Raw genomic sequence first — 20,549 nt, 5'->3', positions numbered from 1 at the left:
ACCTCATAACTCAGAACCACGGCAGGCTTCGCCACCTGGACCTGCAGTCTCTTCACCTCACGGTGTGGCTGCTGCGTGACTAAACTGGGGTAGCAGGAAGCCTTCCACCTGGTCAGCGTACCTGGCCGAGTGGTAGTGTTTCTCCTACAGGTGCGAAACGCTTGATCTTACCCCTACTGAGGTCTCCATCCCCTCTATTTTGGACTGCCGTCTCGCCTACAACAGCAGGGCCTAGTGGTGTCATCGCTGAGGGTACACTTGGCAGCCATCTCTACCTTCCACCCAGGCTAAGATGATCGTTCTGTGTTCTCACACTCTATGGTTTCGAGGTTCCTCAAGGGCTTGGAGCACTTACACCCTCAAGTACACTGCCCAGCCCAAATCTGGGACCTCAACCTGGTTTTAACCAGACTTATGTCTCCCCCATTCGAGCCGTTAGCTACCTGCTCGCTGCTATACCTGTCTTGGAAGACAGCTTTCTCCGTAGCCATTACATTGGCCAGACGAGTCTCCGAGCTCAGGGCTCTTACGGTGGTTCCGCCGTACACTATGTTCACAAAGACAAGGTGCAGTTACGACCACACCCGGCTTTCCTCCCTAAGGTGGTTTTGGCGTTTCATGTTAACCACACTCAACGCAATGGGGGCAACAATTGCACTCTCTGGACGTCTGTAGAGCGCTCGCATTTATATTGAGCGGACAAAACCATTTTGTAAAATGCCCCAACTCTCGGTCGCAGTAGCAGACCGAAGGAAAGGCCTACCTGTTTCCTCTCAGAGGATCTCATCTTGGGTGATGACGTGCACCCGCACTTGTTATGATTTGGCTCACATTTCCCCAAGCCACATCACCGTGCATTCTACCAGGGCTCAGGCTTCATCTGCCGCCTTGCTGGCTTGTGTACCTAACCACAAGATCTATCGCGCAGCTCCATGGTCCTCGGTCCATACCCTTGCTTCGCATTATGCTCTGGTTCAACAGTCAAGAGATACTGCAGCCTCTGGCTCAGCAGTTTACATTCTGCCACATTTCACTCCGACCCCACCGCCTACATAAGGCTTGGGAATCACCTAACTGGAATGGATATGAGCAAGCACTCGAAGAAGAAAAGACCGTTACTCAGCTTTGTAACTTGTTCTTCGAGATGTGTTGCCATTCCAAACCCACCCTCCTTCCCCTCTGTCGGAGTAGCCGGCAAGAAGGAACTGAAGGGTGGCTGGGTCGGCAGGGATATATATCTGGCGCCATAGTGGCGTCACTCCAGGGGGCGCCCAGCCGACCCACCCAGTGTTGCTAGGGTAAAAATCTTCCGACGAACGTGCACATGGCGCGCGCACACCGAACTGGAATGGATATGAGCAACACATCTCGAAGAACAACAGTTACAAAGGTGAGTAACCGTCTTATTTTAGGAAGGGATTTAGCTAAGGGAGTTAGAGGCGTCTCATTTATTTTTACTAGGAGTTGGAGCCTGATTTCATTAGACTCTTTTGAAAATTCCAGCCCTAAAGTGCAGGCCTTCAACTGTGAACTCAGTCTATGCAAGTGAAATTTACTTGCTGTCAAATTAACAGTTGTCACTGGCTGCTGGACAAAATTATTTTTCCTATTCTCCTTACCAGCAGCTGGAGACAGGAAAAAAATATCCTGTCATTTTTATCCCCGTATACAAGCGGACTGCTTTGATCGCAACAGTCCCAACTCCACCAATGCAACAAAATGGGGTGAATAGCTGTGCTGGTATGGAAAGACTTGAAGAAACCAAATTAACAGCTAACAAAATGTCATTTGTATATATAAATTGGGGAGTACATATGCAGTTTCCAAGTTTGCACAGTTAAATACTACAAGGGTAAGAAAGTGAGGGCACATTAAGAATAGGTCCAAAATATTTAGCTAAATGTGTAAAGATGAATGTAGCCAAAGGTATGCTTGCCAGTAGCACTTGGTTACTATAAAATAAATAGTAATAAAATAAACAAAATAAAAGTAATCTAATGTAGAGAAAATAATCTCACTTATTTTCACCTTATTTTTCACTTTCTTATGCTTTGTTTTAAATGAACCATTCCATCCTTCTATTACTGATTTTGCATCTAACCAACAAAAACTGCTGTCCTTCAGTGTGCTGCCAGATTTAGGATTGTCAGGGATTAAATTAAAAAACTTGTAATTAATGTCTTCTTTTCCAGGCTGCATTAGGAATTATGCAAATGGTTGAGGACACTCTCATTGAGCATGCTCATACAAAGCCCCTCCTTCCCAGTCAGCTAGTAAGATACAGAGAAGTGCAGCTTCCTGACAGTAAGTTGAATCATTTTTTCTATGTTATAAAGCAAGTAATTTAAAGCTGTTTCCTGGTGTCTTCTAATGACTTTTGAAGTGAATATTACCTGTAGTTAGTCTAGAAATCAACTTCAAAAGATTTTGCACTGTAAATCTTGCAGAATTAAATGGGAAATATCATTATATGAAAAACGGAGTATAGGTAGGTCTGTGACATTAATCTTTCTGTTATACTCAGTAACTATTTTTTGTAGAACTGTAAAATATTTAGGTGCTTAATATATTGGAGTGTTGATGTGAAGGATGAATACAGAGATGTGGCTTGCACAGCAATTTGAACAAAACAACATTAAAGTAAAAATTGTTCTTTGAATGGATGCAGACATGTATTCCATTAGGGGTGTGTGTGCTTAGTGCACCAGTGCCAGAGATTTTGCCTAGCAATACCTGTGAGGGACAGCACTCATGCCTCATGGCTGTGGCCCCACGCCTAGCTATCTGAGATGGCACCATCCTGACCCCTTCCTCTCAGTTCCTTCTTACCGCCCATGGCTGGAGTCAGAGTTCTATGTGGTATAACCTTACATCCTTGCAATCAGATTTAGCATAGTTGTTAATTGTATGTAGTTAGTATTTAGTGGTAGGTAGTAGTTAGTGTTAGCTTTAGTAGGTTTTTTTTCCCTGTTGATGCCCTCACTGGGGTTTAAACACTGTCCTTCATGTGGGGGAGTGATCGCTAACAATGATCCCCACACCTGGTGCCTGCTCTGGCTTGGCAAGGACCGCCTTAAAGAACATTGTTCGATCTGCAGATTGTTCAATAAAAGGACTCAGGTGGCCTGGCACTTCCACCTCGAGCAGGCTATGCAGCCTTCATCAGGGCAACAACTACCCTCACCCTCAGGCTTAGCATGTGGGAGCAGGTGCCTCTCTGAAGAGGTGGAGAAGCTGTTCCCTGTCAACTGTGCCGATGAAATGTCACATAAGACCAGCCACGACCACTGTAGTTCTCGGGGTAACACTTCTGCCTCCTTCAGGAAAAGCGCAGATTGACATGGAGCTGGTGGTGGTGGGCAGGAAGACATGGGTGCCTGTGACCCTTCCCCAGTACTGAGTGGGAAGGTCAGAAACCACCCCCAGGCATCCGTTGAGTCTGTTTCCGATGAGGGAGATGCCAGTACAGACTGTGTTTATTCATCAGCATACCAGGCAGCTGCAGACCTCCTTTGCCTTTTGGTCCCAACCTCACCACTGGTCTAGGACTTTTCCAGGTCTGTGCCATCTATAGCACATCCAATGGAGCGAGCCACTGAATCCTCATGCCTGTTGGCACCACATCCCAGCACTACTCTTCCAGTAGTAGGGATAGTGATGGTATCAGAATCAGTTAGGGGACCGCAGTGCCAGGAACCTCCTCTGCACTTCTGCAGTCGGCACCACACATGCTTCCCTTATCTGAGCCCTCCCTTATTCTACACAGTCAAACTGAGAGCCCTGCCTCATTCTGTACAAGGTATTAATGTCCACATTGAATGACCAGAGCTCCTGGAGAGCAACTTTCATTTTTTGCACTTGTACACTCAGTGATGTGCTGCTGCCTTCGCTTCATTGAGTAAAGTGTAGTTTCTATCCAAATAACTTCTTGCCATGTCTAGTAGCTGATTATTTTTTAACCTATGGTGATTTTACAGAATTTATTTATAGTACTTAATTTTTTGTGCACTGCCAAAAAGTCAAGATTTAAGCAATAATTACTACGGAGATTGAGGACAATTCCTGAGAATATGTAAGAATAGATAGCTAATGTACAGCGAAAGGCCATAATCTCTAGCTGATCATTAGCCTATAGGAAATGTCTTGTACCAAAGAAGCAATTGGTATTACTTATTGAATTACTTTTAATGCTTATAAATCTGTTGGATTGACTGTCGTAGAAATTGAAGTCTTCTGTTTACAGAACAAATAAAGCACAGGAGAGGCAGTGCAAGCGTCCCCTCCAATCACACAAATGTACCTCAATCCTGATCCGTAGGGATAGGATGGGCACAGTAGTCTCCAAGTCTAATCAGGGGGAAATCAGCAGGTGCATTTGAGATCGTTATAAGAGAGGAGGCATTGGCATGGTGTTCTCTGCGAGGACCCTTGGCTTTTGGAATTCACTTACCCATGTGACTCTCCAGGCTAGGATTTGTTAACCTTATAAACATACTATAAAAATCTTTCTCCCACAGGTTGGTGAACAGGTTGCCTGATTACACTGCTCTACAGCCAAAATGCTTCTGAAATAAATGTAGTCCAACTTTACTAATTCTGGGTCACTGAGAACAAAAATGATGCTTAAAATTGTTGATTGGCTCTAGTTTTCAAGATATGCTATTGGGTCAGCATATATGACCCTTGACTTGGGAATGGCGGAGGATAAGTGAGTTATAAAGGGAAGAGAACTAAATTTAAACCAGAAATGACTAAAATACATCTTTGACTGGATCTATTAATAAATCTATGACTGGGTTTGGACAGTACTTGCTTTTTAGGCAAAACAATGAATGATGCAATCTGAAGCTGGTATTGCGTCATACATAATCTGAATTGCATCCTGTTATTCCTAGAAGTCATGGATGATGCAATCATAACGAAGCTTACATCACTCTGCTGAACAAATTGCCCTATATCAGCTCTAGAAATCTTACAGTGTCGTGCTCTCATTTGTCAGTGTTTGATTTTGCAAAGGGACACGTTTCTGTTTAGCCAAAGTGAGCAGAGATGCGTCGTACTCGTGTGAACAGTGCAGATAACTTCTGCTATGTTTGTGGTGAAGTGACTTTTGCATCACAAAAGCGCAGTATAACCACTATGGTTAAGAGAGCCTATCACCTTTATTTTGGCCTCAAAATTGGAGATCAGGGCAAGAGGTGGGCCCCACACATATACTGCAACACTTGTGCAACAAATCTTTGCCAGTGGTTGAACAGGAAAAGGAAATCTATGCCTTTTGCAGTGCCAATGATTTGGAGAGAGCCAACAGATCATACCAGCAATTGTTACTTCTGCATGGTGCCTCCAGTTGGGAAAGGTGTGTCAAAGAAGAAAAAGTGGACTGTGCATTATCCAAACCTTCCATCAGCTATACGCCCAGTACCCCACGGAGAAGGACTGCCAGTTCCTGATGCACCAGAATCATTCTCTCTCGAGTCAGACGAGGAAGAGGAAGAGGATGAAACTTCTGATCCTGAACCATCAATCTCACAAGACGTACATTTTCTCCCATCCTCCTCCTCCTCTGAACCACACCTCATAACACAAGGTGAACTGAATGACCTTGTCAGGGATTTGGAACGACCCAAGAGTAAGGCAGAGCTGTTGGGCTCCAGACTGCAGCAGTGGAATCTCCTGGCAGGCTATCAGGGCAAATGGAGCCCATCAATGCTTGCAGACTATTGCTGGACAGTGACAAGAGATGCTCCATTTAATGAATACAAGAGACAAGCCAAGAAGTGCCGAGTAGACACTGAACAGGACTAAACTATGTACATAATAGTTTTTTGCCTTTTGTTTCATAATAAATTTTATTTATATAACCCTTTTGCTGATTTTTAAAGTGTTACATAAACAGGACAGGTGAAATATTATCATGTAAAGCAACCATAAACACATGAAAAGACCTAGGTTTACAATTTATGATTAAAACGTGACTATCTACACAATGTACATAAACATAAAACGTAAAAACTTAAATATCTTAGAAACAGTAGGCAATCAGTTGTTTTAATTGTCATATTTGAATTCAGCACATCAAAACACATAATAAATATCACATTTTATCTCTAAAGCAGACGACCTCTCAAACTGTAGACCAGTGTTATTAATCGAAGATTTGCTTTGAATCTGTCTTTTTCTTGTAATCAGATTCTGTCTGCAGCTAGACTGTCTGTCTTTTCTACTTGGACTCTATTTGGGAAGGTGTGTGTGTGAGAGAGAGCGCCTAATTACTTTAACTTTCTCTTTTAGGAGGTTGGTTTGTCTATCAACAGAGGAATGAAGTTCATAACAACTGTGGCATAGAAATATATTACCAAACAGATATGCAGAGTACTTCTGAGAATATGTTTTTGGAGCTCTTCTGTCAAATTATATCAGAGCCTTGCTTCAACACTCTGCGTACCAAGGAACAGTTAGGTGAGTTTTCCCCGGGTTATCCTCCATATCTCAGTAATAAATAAGGATAAGTATGATGATAGACTTTCTATAGCTCTGCTTCTACCCTGCTCCCTGACTGCCATTTAAAGGACATTTTGGTAAATAAAAGTTATTGTAACCAATGAAGACCCCAAAGACTATACAGTTCACAAAGGTAATCTGAGATGAAAAAAGCATAGCTTTTAAGATCAAGACTGAAGTATTTGAAGACTACCTCACTCCAGAAAAAAATGGTGTCTTAGTGGCTGTACAGAAACCATCTCATCTAAAGAAAAGCTTCAAAAACAGACTCCAACAAGAAACAGTTGAACTGGAATTAATTTGCAAACTAGATACCGTTAACTTGGTCTGGAATGGAGACTGGGAGTGGCTGGGTCATTAAACAAATTGAATCTATTTCCCCATGTTAAATATCCTCCCACCTTCTTGTCAACTGTCCAAAATGGGCCGTCTTGATTATCACTACAAAAGTTTTTTTTTCTCCTGCTGATAATAGCTCATCTTAATTAATTAGCCTCTTAGAGTTGGTATGGCAACTTGCACCTTTTCTTGTTCTCTGTATGTATGTATATCTTCTTACTGTATGTTCCATTCTATCCATCTGATGAAGTGGGCTGTAGCACAGGAAAGCTTACGCTTATGCTCAAATAAACTTGTAAGTCTCTAAGATACCCCGTTCTTTCATCTAAAGCTGTGAATGACAGGAGAGAGTGGGATTATTAGATCAGCTTCCCAAAGCTAAATGACTGCCAGAAGAAAACTGAGCAATACTGACAGAGGATCAGTGACACTGCCTTTATGGGAAGTGGTAAGCAATAATGCTTACAAAGCCCTAGGTATGACTCATGGTTAGTAAGGATGTGACTGCACATGTATCAGAGCTAATTCAAATGAAATTTTTCACCAATACCTCTACACTCTGATTCCTCTCCAATGTCAGAGACAGAGCCACTGTTTGCCCATGCTTTATCCAGCGGCTGCTCTTAGATTAGGCAGAGACACTACCAAACGAGAGAGCTTAAATTATCAAATTGCAACAAAATGAAAAAAATGAAGCCTCACAGTCTTCTAGCTGAGTTCCTTAAACTGCATTCACTAAACTTGTCGCTCTGTTAGGCGGGTGTTTACAATAGTAAAACCACTCTTCCTTTCCCAGAACTGTTATTGCCCTTTCTTCCACAACACACACTACACATGGAATGGTCTTTTTTAGATGGCATGCCAGGCTGCAAATCATACCTTTTTAAACAATCACTTTTAGCTTAATACCTACAAATAAAATAATTGGAGCATGAACTATATCCATATCCTCCTTAGTACAGTATATAGTACATTTTGGGTGCTACTGTAATAACAATCAAACCTGTTATGTTGATAGAACTTTTCATTATGAAGGATCTTATTCTTAGGTAAACTAATGCTATGTTTGAAGGATAAGTGACCAACAATATAAGCAGTATGATGTGTGTGTGTGTGGGGGGGGGGATATTGCATGAAAATGCAGAATACCAAGCACAAAATGCCTTGCTAGGCTGAGTAAAGACTTTGAGTAAATCCCGCTTGCCACCCAGTATTTAAAATATAATGTAAGTTATCAACTTGGAAATGAATATTAATTTGGAGATATAAAAAAAGCTAGTAAAAGACCAATAAGGTTCTAACTTAAACCTATATAAACATGGACATAAACAATTAAGGGATCACATTTCTAGTATCTAGGCACAGGTCTGTACGGCTGCATAATGTTATAGATGGGGGTCCATTGTGTGTAATATAGGTATTAGCCAAGTATTAGAGGTTTGATCATTTTACTAAGAATTTCCCTATTTGTATGGATTTCAACAAGGATCACTGGCCTTCCTCTGTCCTGAGAATCTTAAGTTTAAACCATAGTGATATTTTTCAGTATATAATACATGGAGAGAGTAGTACAGCTCTATAGAGGAAACAACTGCTGGAATGTTAATCATAACATGGCTACAGGAACTGATAAATCAGGAATTCTCAAACTGGGGGGTCGGGACCCCTCAGGGGGTCACGAAGTTATTACATGGGGGGTCTCGAGCTGTCAGCCTCCACCCCAAACCCTGCTTTGCATCCAGCATTTATAGTGGTGTTAAATATATAAAAAGCTGTTTTTAATTTATAAGGGAGGTCACACTCAGAGGCTTGCTATTTGAAAGGGGTCACCAGTACAAAAGTTTGAGAACCACTGTGATAAATGAATAGGACCACTTAGTAAAATTCCTTTTTATAGTTGATAGAATGAATTCCAAAATCATTCCAGTGCATTGCTGTGTGTAAATTGCACACAGTTGTACCAAACCTCAGTGATGAAGGTTTAACATGGAAAAATTACTTCAAAATGAGACTGTTCCGCTGCTCTGGGTTTGTATGTGTGTAATGAAAGTTTTTATAAAACTGAGAAGTAGTAACTAGATATAAATAGTAGATCTAAGTAATTATTCTGAATGCTCAACCTAATAACACTTATTATCTGAGTATCAGAAACTAATAATGACAAACAACCTTTCTTCCTTCTTTTTCTTGGCTTTCTCTAGGGGAACCACATCCATTTCAGGAAAATAAAAGATAACTTTGAAAAATACAAGATGTAGCTTATATTTTTGAACACTGCAATGTTTCATTCATGGAATCATACAAAATGTAAAATCATAGATTCATTTCTAGTGTGTGACACTTAAAATAACTTGCTAAAATATGGGACAGGGTGTGTTGCCTGTTGACAAATAAGGAACAAGTATCAGAGGGGTGGCCGTGTTAGTCTGGATCTGTAAAAGCAGCAGAGTCCTGTGGCACCTTATAGCCTAACAGACGTTTTGGAGCATGAGCTCGAGTGAATACCCGACAAAGTGGGTATTCACCCACGAAAGCTCATGCTCCAAAAGGTTTGTTAGTGTATAAGGTGCCACAGGACTCTTAGCTGCTTTTACAAATGTGGATCAGATGGTCACGGTATCCTACATTGTTAGTAGCCACAATTCACTGAAGAGAAGGCAATCTGAAACATTTTTACTGGACATAGATATAGATGTATTTTACCAGTTGCAATTTTTTCTCTTTTCTCAAGGTTACATTGTGTTCAGTGGTCCGCGACGGGCTAATGGCATACAAGGACTGCGATTTATTATTCAGTCAGAAAAACAACCGCACTATTTAGAAAGCAGAGTTGAAGCTTTCCTAAAAACTATGGAGAAGTGCATTGAAGACATGTCAGAGGAGGCCTTCCAGAAACATATCCAAGCTTTAGCAATTCGTCGTCTAGACAAACCAAAGAAGTTGTCTGCAGAGTGTGCTAAATACTGGGGAGAAATAATTTCCCAGCAATATAACTTTGACAGAGGTAAGAAAAACAGAAAATTGTTTGTTAGATGAAAATGTGAAATTGAGGGCTGAAGTGCTGAAACATACTGTTAGTTCCACTTGTACTTAAATAATAACAGTTTAATGACTGAAAATTCTTGCATTTCTCTTATCTGCTTGTCACAGAAATTTACACAGAAATATTCTCCAGGAATCTCTTAGAGACATAGTCGATAACTTGAAAGGCAAGAAAAAAAGAGGAGTCAAATATACTTTGCATTTTCAGTAAAGATAATGGGTGAAATTCTGGCCTCACTGAAGTCAATGGCATAACTCCTGTTGACTTGAACAGAGGCACTATTTCACCCAGTATATTATAAACCACACAAGGGACCCCACTCCGAATGTTTAACAATTTAATTCAGACCGTTCAGGTTATTAATGAATGCAACTATATAAAAGAGACAGTAACGCTTCTCTTACAACTGGAAAACTTACAGATTCCTAGGGTGACCAGACGTCCCAATAAAATAGGACTGTCCCGATTTTGAGGAGTTTGTCCCGCGTCCCGACCAGAGTATGGTTGGGACGCCATTCTGTCCTGATATTTTGTTTCCTGGTCTTCAGCGCAATTCAGCGGAGAGTCCTTCAGTCGCGGACGGTCTTCAGCAGTATTTCAGCCGCCGGTGCGTCTGTCTTTGGTGGCAAGGTTTATTACCCACCACCAAAATACCACGGAAGACTGTCCACAACTGAAGGGCTCTCCGCCGAATTGCCGCCAAATTCCCGGCCGGCGAGTGTAATGAAGAAAAAAAAAATGTCCCCCCTGCGGCGGTCCCGATATTTTCCCCTTAACATCTGGTTACCGTACAGGTTCTGCACTGATATAAACACTGTAGGCCCAGATAAGTAAGTATGTTTAAAAAGTTCTGTATCACTCATTTCTAAAAGTAACATTTGATCGCAAATTGTTTACAGCTGCACTGAATAGGAGTGAATTTATTAGGGACCTATTTTTTTGCCTTCTGTGCATAATTTTATGCGTTTCTTTGTGGTGTGAGTGCTTTTAGTCTTTTCTTTCTACCCTGGGAGAGATCCACTAGGATACCTGCGTTTGCAGTATTTGTCAGACATTCATAGTGAAGGACCCTATGCTCTGAAATTTACTCTCTCCCTTGATTGGACAGAGCCCACATTTATTGATCTTCAGTTCTTTTTTGCAGAGTTCCATGAACCAATAAAGTGGGCCAACGGTGTTAAAGGATTGGATATATGATAGGAGGCGTTATATATTGACTTTGTGTCAGCCTGAATTATTTTGTATGTATTTTTAAAGATTGTACTACATGTGCACCTAGTGCCTGTGATAGGTGCAGTCATGGTTATCTTGCACAGTCCTTATGACAGTGCAGACATTCTTAGCTTTTACCATAGGCTTTTTCCTTGCTAAAATTTCCCACTGTTTCTGCTACCATTGCAGCTCTACTAATGCTGGCAAGAGTGGGAGCACTAGTGTAGGCCACAGCTTGTGTCTGAACCACCATGTTGTCCCTCTCTGTTCTGAGGAGGCCTAGATGTCACTCTAAGATTTAATCTTATATTCTAAAGGTTACAAACATTACAGGAGAGGTGTTTAGGGTGAGAATAATAGTAGTCTCACTGAAAACAAATTAAAAATAATTTATATCAATATGGAAACATTTATCTTCTAGATCATCCGTTTAAACTATATATTTTTTTCTTTTCACCAGCAAGTCCATAATCTTTTTCTGAAATATTCTGAGCTAGATAGAGTATCATTTTTTATTACTACTTAGTACATCTTGACACCGAGAAAGCTAAATTGGTTTTGCAATAAAAAACATGTTTCTCTCCCACTCCTCCCAAAAGGTAAAGAGAAAAAGAAAAGGAACGGAATATTCTAGTTTAGATTTTGGCTTTGTTCGCTATTTACTTAGTAAACACTTTAAAATCCAATTTATGACAAGAAAGATAAATCATTTTGACAGTTAAAACATGTATTATCTTCTCAAATAAAAGACTTGTCAGATTTTAGGTTTTAGGGCCAGATCTACTCTGCCTTACGTTTGGTGTGTCTGAATGTTACTGCTCAGAAGTACAGTCTCCAACCTTCCTTTGATCTGTACACTCTGTGGCCACCTTTCCCACTGTAGCCTTCTGCACTGCTTTCCATTCAACATGCTGTCCTGTCACAGTACCAAGTTCAGCTTTGTTGGGGTAGTCAGTGTCCTATGAGAAACTGCTTTAACTGTGTATCCTCCTGTAGTATCCTATACATTGGCCTTAGTACAACTTTCAGAAAACACTTTTTGAAAGGAGTGAGGGCCCTTGGTATACTGGCAATGAGATGTTATTCCAGGTGTAAAAAGTAACAAGAGTCCTGTGGTACCTTATAGACTAACAGACGTATTGGAGCATAAGTGTCTGATGAAGTGGGTATTCACCTATGAAAGCTTATGCTCCAATACGTCTGTTAGTCTATAAGGTACCACAGGACTCTTTGTCACTTTTTCCAGAGCTAGACTAACACAGCTACCCCTCTGACACTATTCCAGGTGTAGGGAGCAGCATGAAAATTCCTACTCTCTGCTGCTTTTTCATCTGGGGTAGAAGCTTTACACCTTTTCTGTCCTGCTTTCCAGTGCCTCAGATGTCTCCATCCTTAGCCTTCTTGTTCATATAGCTTTTCTCTCTCTAGGATGACTCATGGCTATCTGTAACCTTATCCTTGATCATCTCTTCTATACAGATGATACCCAGTTCTTTATTTCCCTTGACTTGTTCCCTGATCCTTTTAGTTCCCATCTACCTACATTGATGTAGAAGAATTTAATAGAAGGTTTTTGTGTAACTAGAATTGACAAAAATGGAAGTTAGTCAACTCATGCAAAGGGGGAACATGTCCTCTCTTTGTCCCATGTTTCTTACTCTTTCACACCACGTGATAGAAACTTAACTTCCCTCTAAAGGCTATAAGTCTGAATCATCTTTGTTACCAAATTTTTTCCCCACCCATGTTTACTTATCACCATCCCAACCAGGGCAATATCTGTTCAGTTATTTTCATTGGCTTCCCATCATTTCTGAATTCAATTAAAAAGTCAATTCTGTTTTTCAAAACTCACCATGGACTAATGCCAATCTGCCTCTGACTTTTTAGTCATGTATATATCACCCTGCGCATTTTAATTCTTAAATTGGATCCTCCTGCCTCACAAGTCTCCTCATTTGTAGTTTGCTCTTTCTTTTATGCTGCCCCTTATGGTAGGCTCTGTGTTTCTGTAATAATTACACTTCTATAGTGGTATTATACAGTGGACTTACATACATTTAAAAGTATCTATATTTAGCAATGTACTATAGCTACTGAGTCACTTCCTTTGCAAAACTAATTTATAAGACCCTCCTGTTCACTTTGGACCACACTGCATACTGAAGACCATGCACATTTTCTTTCTTTTATTATATATTTTAAAACTCATGCTATCTTGTTGTTTCCTAAATAAAAGGTTACCTAAGTATAGTAAATGTGAATGAAAAGCCATTTATAAAATCAGTATCTGTTATGAATTTGATTCATTCTTTTTTTGAAGATGGAGTTCAGAAATAGATATGCCTTTTTGGAAACCGAATACTATTCAGTTTTTTTGTGTTTTTTTTTTTTATTTAAGCGTGTGCTGTTTTCTAGTCCTTTTATAGCACATTTAATCAAAACGGGCTCATTTTGTGTAATTCTTTAAAGCTTCCACTGCTATTTATTTTTCATAGACTCAAATAGTAGCTTGTAAGTTAAGAATGAAAAGCATATCATTTGCAGTCCATTGCACTGTCTAAATTTGAAAGAAAAGTACTTTGAAAAATAACTAGCTATTATGTGCAGACTTGTTTTAATTAAAACTTATTGTTCAGATAACATTGAAGTGGCGTATCTAAAGACCCTGACCAAGGATGATATCATACAGTTCTATAAGGTAAGTTAGTCAAATATTTAGAACTTTATCACTAAGAAACATAGGCACTAAAGGAAAATATGCTTGGAATTATTTGTGTGAATTACAAGTTAGTACATTTATGCATGTCTTATAAAGATAACATGATTGGTCCAGATGTCTTAATATTACAGTTCAGAGTTAATGTGGAACTATTCATCTACAAACTCCTGATGATTTCAGTGGGAATTTGCATATCTAATGGGAGTATGGCTCCCCTGCCCCAGTGATTTGCACGACTGTACTCATGTATTGCAACTCACATTAGCATGACAACCGTAATAACACTATATATATATCCAGTATTAGAAATTGTAAACATGTTTCTTCTTTGAGTGCTTGTTCACGTCGATTCAAATCAGGTGCGCGCGGACCACGTGCACAGTTGCGGGAAATTTCCCCCCCGCCAGCAATGATGCCAACATTTGCCAACAATTTTTCTTCCACGGCAAGCTGACAATGATGTGCCTTTCCACATTGCCAAGTCACTGATCCCTGGCACTGAAAAGGGTGCACTGTCCTGATTCCTGGCACCGCTCGGATTCCCGGCGTCACTCTTGCTTGCGGCACTGGTTGAACTTGCGGCACCAGTCCCTGGATTGTTTATGCTAAACCATTTATTCACCTCACATTTTGTGATGAGACTGGAAGTTCCTTTTCCAGAGCTGACAAAGAGCTCTGTGTGGCTCAAAAGCTTGTGTCTCTCATCAGCAGAAGTTTGTCCAATAAAAGATACTCCCTCACCCACCTTGTCTCTCTAATATACTGCGACCAACACAGCTACAACTACACTACACACATCAATTAGTTAAACACACAGAGACCTGTTAAAAATCAAAGACAGCAAATATAAAAATTATGAAGAGATTTCTTTAACAGATGATTAATAAGTGATAACCTATGTGATTGTCCAAGGTACCAGTATTTGTGGAATCCTACTCCATCCAGTTGAAATAGATTTCTTTCTATCCATTTTAATGTTTGTACTAATACACAGTGCATGATTATCCAGTTGTCCCAGGATGCGGGAGGGACACTAGAAACATTTACGTAGTTAGGTGAGCTGGTCCAACTGACTTTGACATCTGTGCTCAGGGTTGATGTGCTTCCCCAAGGCTGCTGGGCTCTGCCATTACAGCTCTGTAGAAACTTTGTAGGACCAAAGATATAGTGTGTAATCCTGATTCCATAGAAATCAATGGCAAAATTCCCGTTGATTTCCGTGGAGCCAGCATTTCATCCCTAGTTCTTTGGGGCTTCTTAACTTCACAAGACTGAATCTCTCATGCAGCTCTATTTTGAAATAATTAAGAGCTGTGAAGGACTGGAACTTTGGTTAAATTTCCAGGGACAAGCCCAACATGGGTTCAAAGAACCAAAATTTGACTATAACATTAATTACCACTAAAGTTGCACATTAAATGGTTGTCTTCCCTTTGTAATATGTAGACAAGATAGGGCTTCCTTTCCTGATTGCCGCTCGCTGTCACTTAGATTCTGTTGTGGAATAACTGACCTTGCTGCTTTCTGCAGGAGATGTTGGCAGTAGATGCTCCCAGGAGACACAAGGTATCCGTACATGTCCTTGCAAGGGAAATGGATTCCTGTAAGTATTGCATAGTTTTTTTAATTTATTCCTGTTCAAGTCAGACAATACAGCAGTGTGTTGTGCAGTACAAGTCCAATGCACTATGAAACCAAATTCTGGAAAGGTCTATGTCTTCTTGGAGGGAAGTATTTTCACCCAGGTATTTTCCACACGAATATTTAAAAATAGTTCATTTGAGGGGAATTCAGATAGTTGTGGGTTTCCAGCCACAATAAAGATGATGAGCCTGCCATTCCTTCACCCATTTTGAAGTATCTGGCTATGTTAAAATGGTATGTCCTAAAATGTACAGCTTCTATTTTTAATAACAAGACACTAAAAAGAACCTGTAAACACTTTGCTCTGCAAAATAAAATATACCTATTTAGTATGTTCATATAGAAATGGAATAGACTGTTCTGATCAAGAGCAAAATGTCAGTCTGTTATTGGGGCATTTCTGAGGAAAGAAAAATATAAACCTCCAATTGGTAATATGAAACATATTATTCTATACTTGAAATACATATACTAATAATTTTATTTAGATTTTATTTCTAATTCATTAACTAATCAGTTGGAAAACAGACTGAGTTGTCATTTATTAACTATCCTGTTCCTCTCTAGAGTTAATATGTAAAAAATAAAAAATGATTTCAGTAATTATCTGCAAGATTGATGATGAATTTTCCATGACATTTTGTGCAAAATCATTTGTCAGTTTGCATCAGGTTGTGTGTGTGTTGTGACTCTGAGGCTCTAAGATAACTTTCCCATCTCTAACTTCCATGACTGACTGATTTTCCTTAAGTTCTTTTAGCTGATAATAAAATGCATGAGTAGAAAGAACATAAATATGCTTTTAAAATGTAAATTAAATCAGAGTGATCTGCCACCTTTTTCCAAGGGAGTAATAGTTGTAGGATGTTGGTAGCCCCTGGAAAATACATAGGGAACACAGATGTATGATTGTTGTAACTGGCCATGAGATGTTGTCCTTGCTTCACACAAATTCAGTCAATGGTATATGTAGCTATCAATTAAATATTGATTCTTATAGAAGGTGATTAGAAGTGGCATTGACTAGTGTTCACAAAGTCTTTTATTTAAAAACCCTCTTAACTATTTATTGATCCGGGATATTTAATAATATAAATTAGTTGGTGGGTTCTGCTAAGCAAACACTACAGGAAGTGATCTTGAAATTCATAAACTGTACTTTTAGCTATTTGTCTAACTTTTAAGAAGTAGTTTCTTTGAGAAGATATTTTAGAAGCTGCAGTCTTTCTAAGTTAATTTTGTTTAATAGGTCCTGTTGTTGGAGAATTTCCAAGCCCAAATGACGTAAATCTGGCACCAGCACCCCCTTTGCCACAGGTAAAAAAAAAAATTTTTTTTAAATGGATACTAAAAATTATTTGATAGTATAGAAAAATGGGCATTGAGTGAGGGTACAGACAGTTTGAAATCCTGCCTGTGACATTATCATTACAAATTGAGGTTCAGGCTCACAACTGTCCAGAGCTTCTACGTTTTTACAAACATGTTGCCTGCTTCTGTATGTGTGGATTTTATCCTGTGTTTTGAAACAGAATAGGAAACTTCTGCTTTATGCTGGGCTTTCCGGTTGCCCTTGTCCCTATTAATCCATTGTAGAAGCAGTAAATGGAAGTGGGTAATTGTATGCTGAGCACCTACACTATAGGAAAAAATATATTATAAATAAAGTCTGAAATAATTTAGAATAAATCTGAAAGTTCTGATTGGGTTCAAAGCTTAAAAGCCGTTTTATTAGGTTGTGAGTGTAATAGTAATACTGATATATTTTTGAGGAACTGATGATAATCCGATATTTCAGGGCAAAAGAGAGCAAATAGAATTTGTGCGTATATGGATAGAACAGTTAAGTGATAAAATCTGAAAGTGAGCAGTTTCTCATGTTTTATTTGATACTGAGCAAAGGTTTTTCTTCTTTGTTTTTTTCAAATAAACTTCTCTGCAGCCTGATGTGATTCAAAATATGACAGAGTTCAAACTCAGTCTACCACTCTTTCCATTGGTGAAACCACACGTCAATGTCATGGCTTCAAAACTGTGAAGAATCCCAATGGATGAAGAAATGCAAAAGGATCAATTTCAAGGGGTTTCATTATGAACAAACATCTTAAAGATTATTAGGATAAACAATCCTGTCCATTCTGAGAGTCCCTGATTCACTCTTGGTTCATTCATCATTAATGGTGTGATAGGGATACAGAGAATTAGAAAATTAGTTGTAGTCATGTGTCATTTATATTACAAAACAACTGTTGAAAACCAAAATCAACCAGAATATTAAAGGCTCTTGTAGATGAGTATATTTTTAAAATAGTATATCCCTTAAAATTATCATTTTGATAACGGAATTTGAAGAAGCCTCCAGACTAAATTGATGTTGCTTAAAATATCCATGTTATTCTTGCAAAAGGCCATTGAAAATAGCTCTATAATAATTTTTTTCAGGAAAAAAGTATTAAGCCTTTTTTGGGGGGAGGGAGGAGCAAAACTTTTCATAAAAAGGAAGCTTTGACATTTTTTGAAGGATAAAGTGTTGAATGATACCTTCTTTTTTTAATTGATCCTCAATGCAACCAACTTGTTTTCTATTTAAGAGTTAAGTAGATCAGTGGAAAAGAGGAAATTTTGCAACAAAATAATAAACAAGGGAGTTGTCTTTAACAGAAGAAGAGTAATTCAATATATTGGCATGGTTTTAATCTTTATATACAAATTTGGGAACATTTTATATTCAAACTAGTAAAATGCTGGAAACACTTGGGTAGTCCATCTTATTTTTGTGAGTGCTCTGCTTGTCTCTTGATTGTTAATACCTCATTCAATTTCTCAGGGTTGCTCTGAGTTGTTTCCTTCTGTTTGAATAATAAATTTTTATTTTATTTTTAAATTGATATCACTTTTGTTTCCAGTTCATAAACTCGATGAGGTCACCAATGTGTTTTTGCCCAGTATATTGTTATATTAGGTCTCTATCCAGCAAAACACTTAAAAATGTGCATAACTATAAGGATGTGCATAAGTGCTTCACTAGATTACAGCCCCAGTTTTTGACATAAGCACAGATCAAGTCAAGTCTGGCCCCATGAATGCATCAATTGAGTTTCCGGTATAAGGCTACATGCTCAGTCTTCACACTCCTTTTTCTGTCATTCAAAACAAAACAGCAGCACAACACTCTAGTTAATTCCGGTTATACCACAAGATCAGCACAGAAACACAGTAGCCACATGTATAATTCATAACTTTAATTCATAAAGAAAATACCAGAATAATATATAATTAATCCAATTCTTCACCCTTTACTGAGCTTCATTGGTGGTTCTGCATCAGTAAAGAAGGCAGGGTTAGGCCAGAAGATACAAAAAAGATTTCTAAAAGAGTTATTTTTAGTCTTAAAATATTTTGTTACATTACTAAACTATCTTGCCTTTTGAACGTGTATAATTTACTGTACATGTTTAGGCAGGGCAGGATGTGCTAATCACTGAAAACTTAAGGACCTAATCATGTGAACACTTATTATCAGGCATAGCACTTACCACCATAACTACCACTGACATCTTTTGAGGCTTTGCCCACTATTAACAGAACCTGAACCTTTGGCCCTAATCTTGCATGTAGTTAAATACATGTGTAGCTTTACTCACATGAGTAGTCCCATTAGCCTTTTGAGGCTAATGGGACTACTCAAATGAATAAAGCAAAACATTGACTTCAGTGGGATTACTCACACGTGTAACATTACATGCATGCTTAAGTGTTTACAGAATCATGGCCTGAGTTTATATTTAGCCAAGAAATGCTGCTTTAATTGAATAAATATTATCAACTTAAATGCTGTTAAAAGATTTACAGCATAAACTGTTTACAAAGAATAATTTTGAAAATGTGCTGTTTCCATGTGATGTTTACTTGTTGTCAGTGAAGGCCAATAGCATTTCTCTCTAGTGTGAAGGAAAAACTATAAATACACTATCAGAAGAAAATGAAATGCTGCTACTTTTTACTCTTTACCATGTTCTTCATGAAAGTTTCACACATTATGGTTTTCTTTGCCCATAATGCATTTTTTTTGTTTATAATTTCCTTTTGGTTAAGATTATTTGTATTATAGGGTATTAAAAATAAATGTTGACTGCACACTATACAAATTATATATTTTGGGATTTAGTATTTAAATGTAGCACTCTTATGGTGAAAAGAAATGAAACAGCCTCTATTTTGTATAAAAAAAAATATAATTAAAGTGATGTGAACTCAAATTTTAACAATTTATATATATGTCCCCCCCCACACACACACATCTATACATAATAATTGGAATGATGTTATGTTTAACACAGTACCACAAATCATTTTTTCCAGAAAAGAACATTTAGTATATTTAAGTTCTGGAGTGACAGCGGGAACTCATGTAGCGTGATAGCAACTTTTAATTGCTTTTAAGTGTTGTCCAGCATTTTACAGTTTGAGTTTGTTATAGCAGTACAGTTTAACTCAGGCATATTAATGGATTCATTTGAATGGATCCAAAGCTGCAGTGTCTACAAGCAATAACAGACTACCTAGAATACACTGTAATTCAGTGTCAGTGCTTGTTAAATTAAGTTTATGTAACAAACCATAAATGATTAGATTGCAGTAATTTTTGCAAGTACTATTTTGAGCAGTTGATGTGTAATTGGGTGCATGTGACACAGCCAGTATGACAGAGTGCTAGAGTTACCCTGTTTACAATAAACAATCTGATTTAATCTTTGGAGTTCTTCATTTGTTTTATTTTTACTTGTTCTGTTCTGGTAATGTATCTATCAGCTGAAGTGTTGGTTTTTCTATAGTATTGATCATAAAGTAGTGCTGAGTGGACTGGCCGTGATTGCTTTTGGGTGCTTCCAATTCATTTCTGCTAGGGATGTGCCAGAGGGCAGTGCTGCATGTAGCATAAATATCCTGATGGCTTCCCTACATAAATATGAGAAGATTTTTTAATATATAGAATTTATATCTAGGCGGATGTCTCTCTATTTTTTTTAAAGTAATTATAAAGGAGAATTTTAAAATTACTAAATCTTGAACTGGCAATCTTGG

At 38.6% G+C, this 20,549-nt stretch overlaps 1 protein-coding gene across 1 annotated transcript in view; it reads left to right on the top strand.

Annotated features, from left to right (window-relative positions):
• Nucleotides 1–20,215, top strand: part of LOC115654547 (insulin-degrading enzyme-like) — a 220,590-nt gene extending 200,375 nt beyond the window's left edge. Inside the window, 7 exon segments of the mRNA XM_030568931.1 lie at nucleotides 2,193–2,304; nucleotides 6,295–6,462; nucleotides 9,575–9,847; nucleotides 13,738–13,799; nucleotides 15,351–15,423; nucleotides 16,714–16,781; nucleotides 17,407–20,215. Of these exon segments, the coding sequence (XP_030424791.1) occupies nucleotides 2,193–2,304; nucleotides 6,295–6,462; nucleotides 9,575–9,847; nucleotides 13,738–13,799; nucleotides 15,351–15,423; nucleotides 16,714–16,781; nucleotides 17,407–17,502 (852 nt within the window). The 3' untranslated portion in view covers nucleotides 17,503–20,215.
• The last annotated feature ends 334 nt before the right edge of the window (nucleotides 20,216–20,549 follow it).

Source organism: Gopherus evgoodei, chromosome 7, assembly GCF_007399415.2.
Source record: "Gopherus evgoodei ecotype Sinaloan lineage chromosome 7, rGopEvg1_v1.p, whole genome shotgun sequence".
In the NCBI taxonomy this organism is placed as follows: Eukaryota; Metazoa; Chordata; order Testudines; family Testudinidae; genus Gopherus; species Gopherus evgoodei.
The sequence above is the reverse complement of the archived record's forward strand: the minus strand, read 5'-3'. Positions and strand labels throughout refer to the sequence as shown.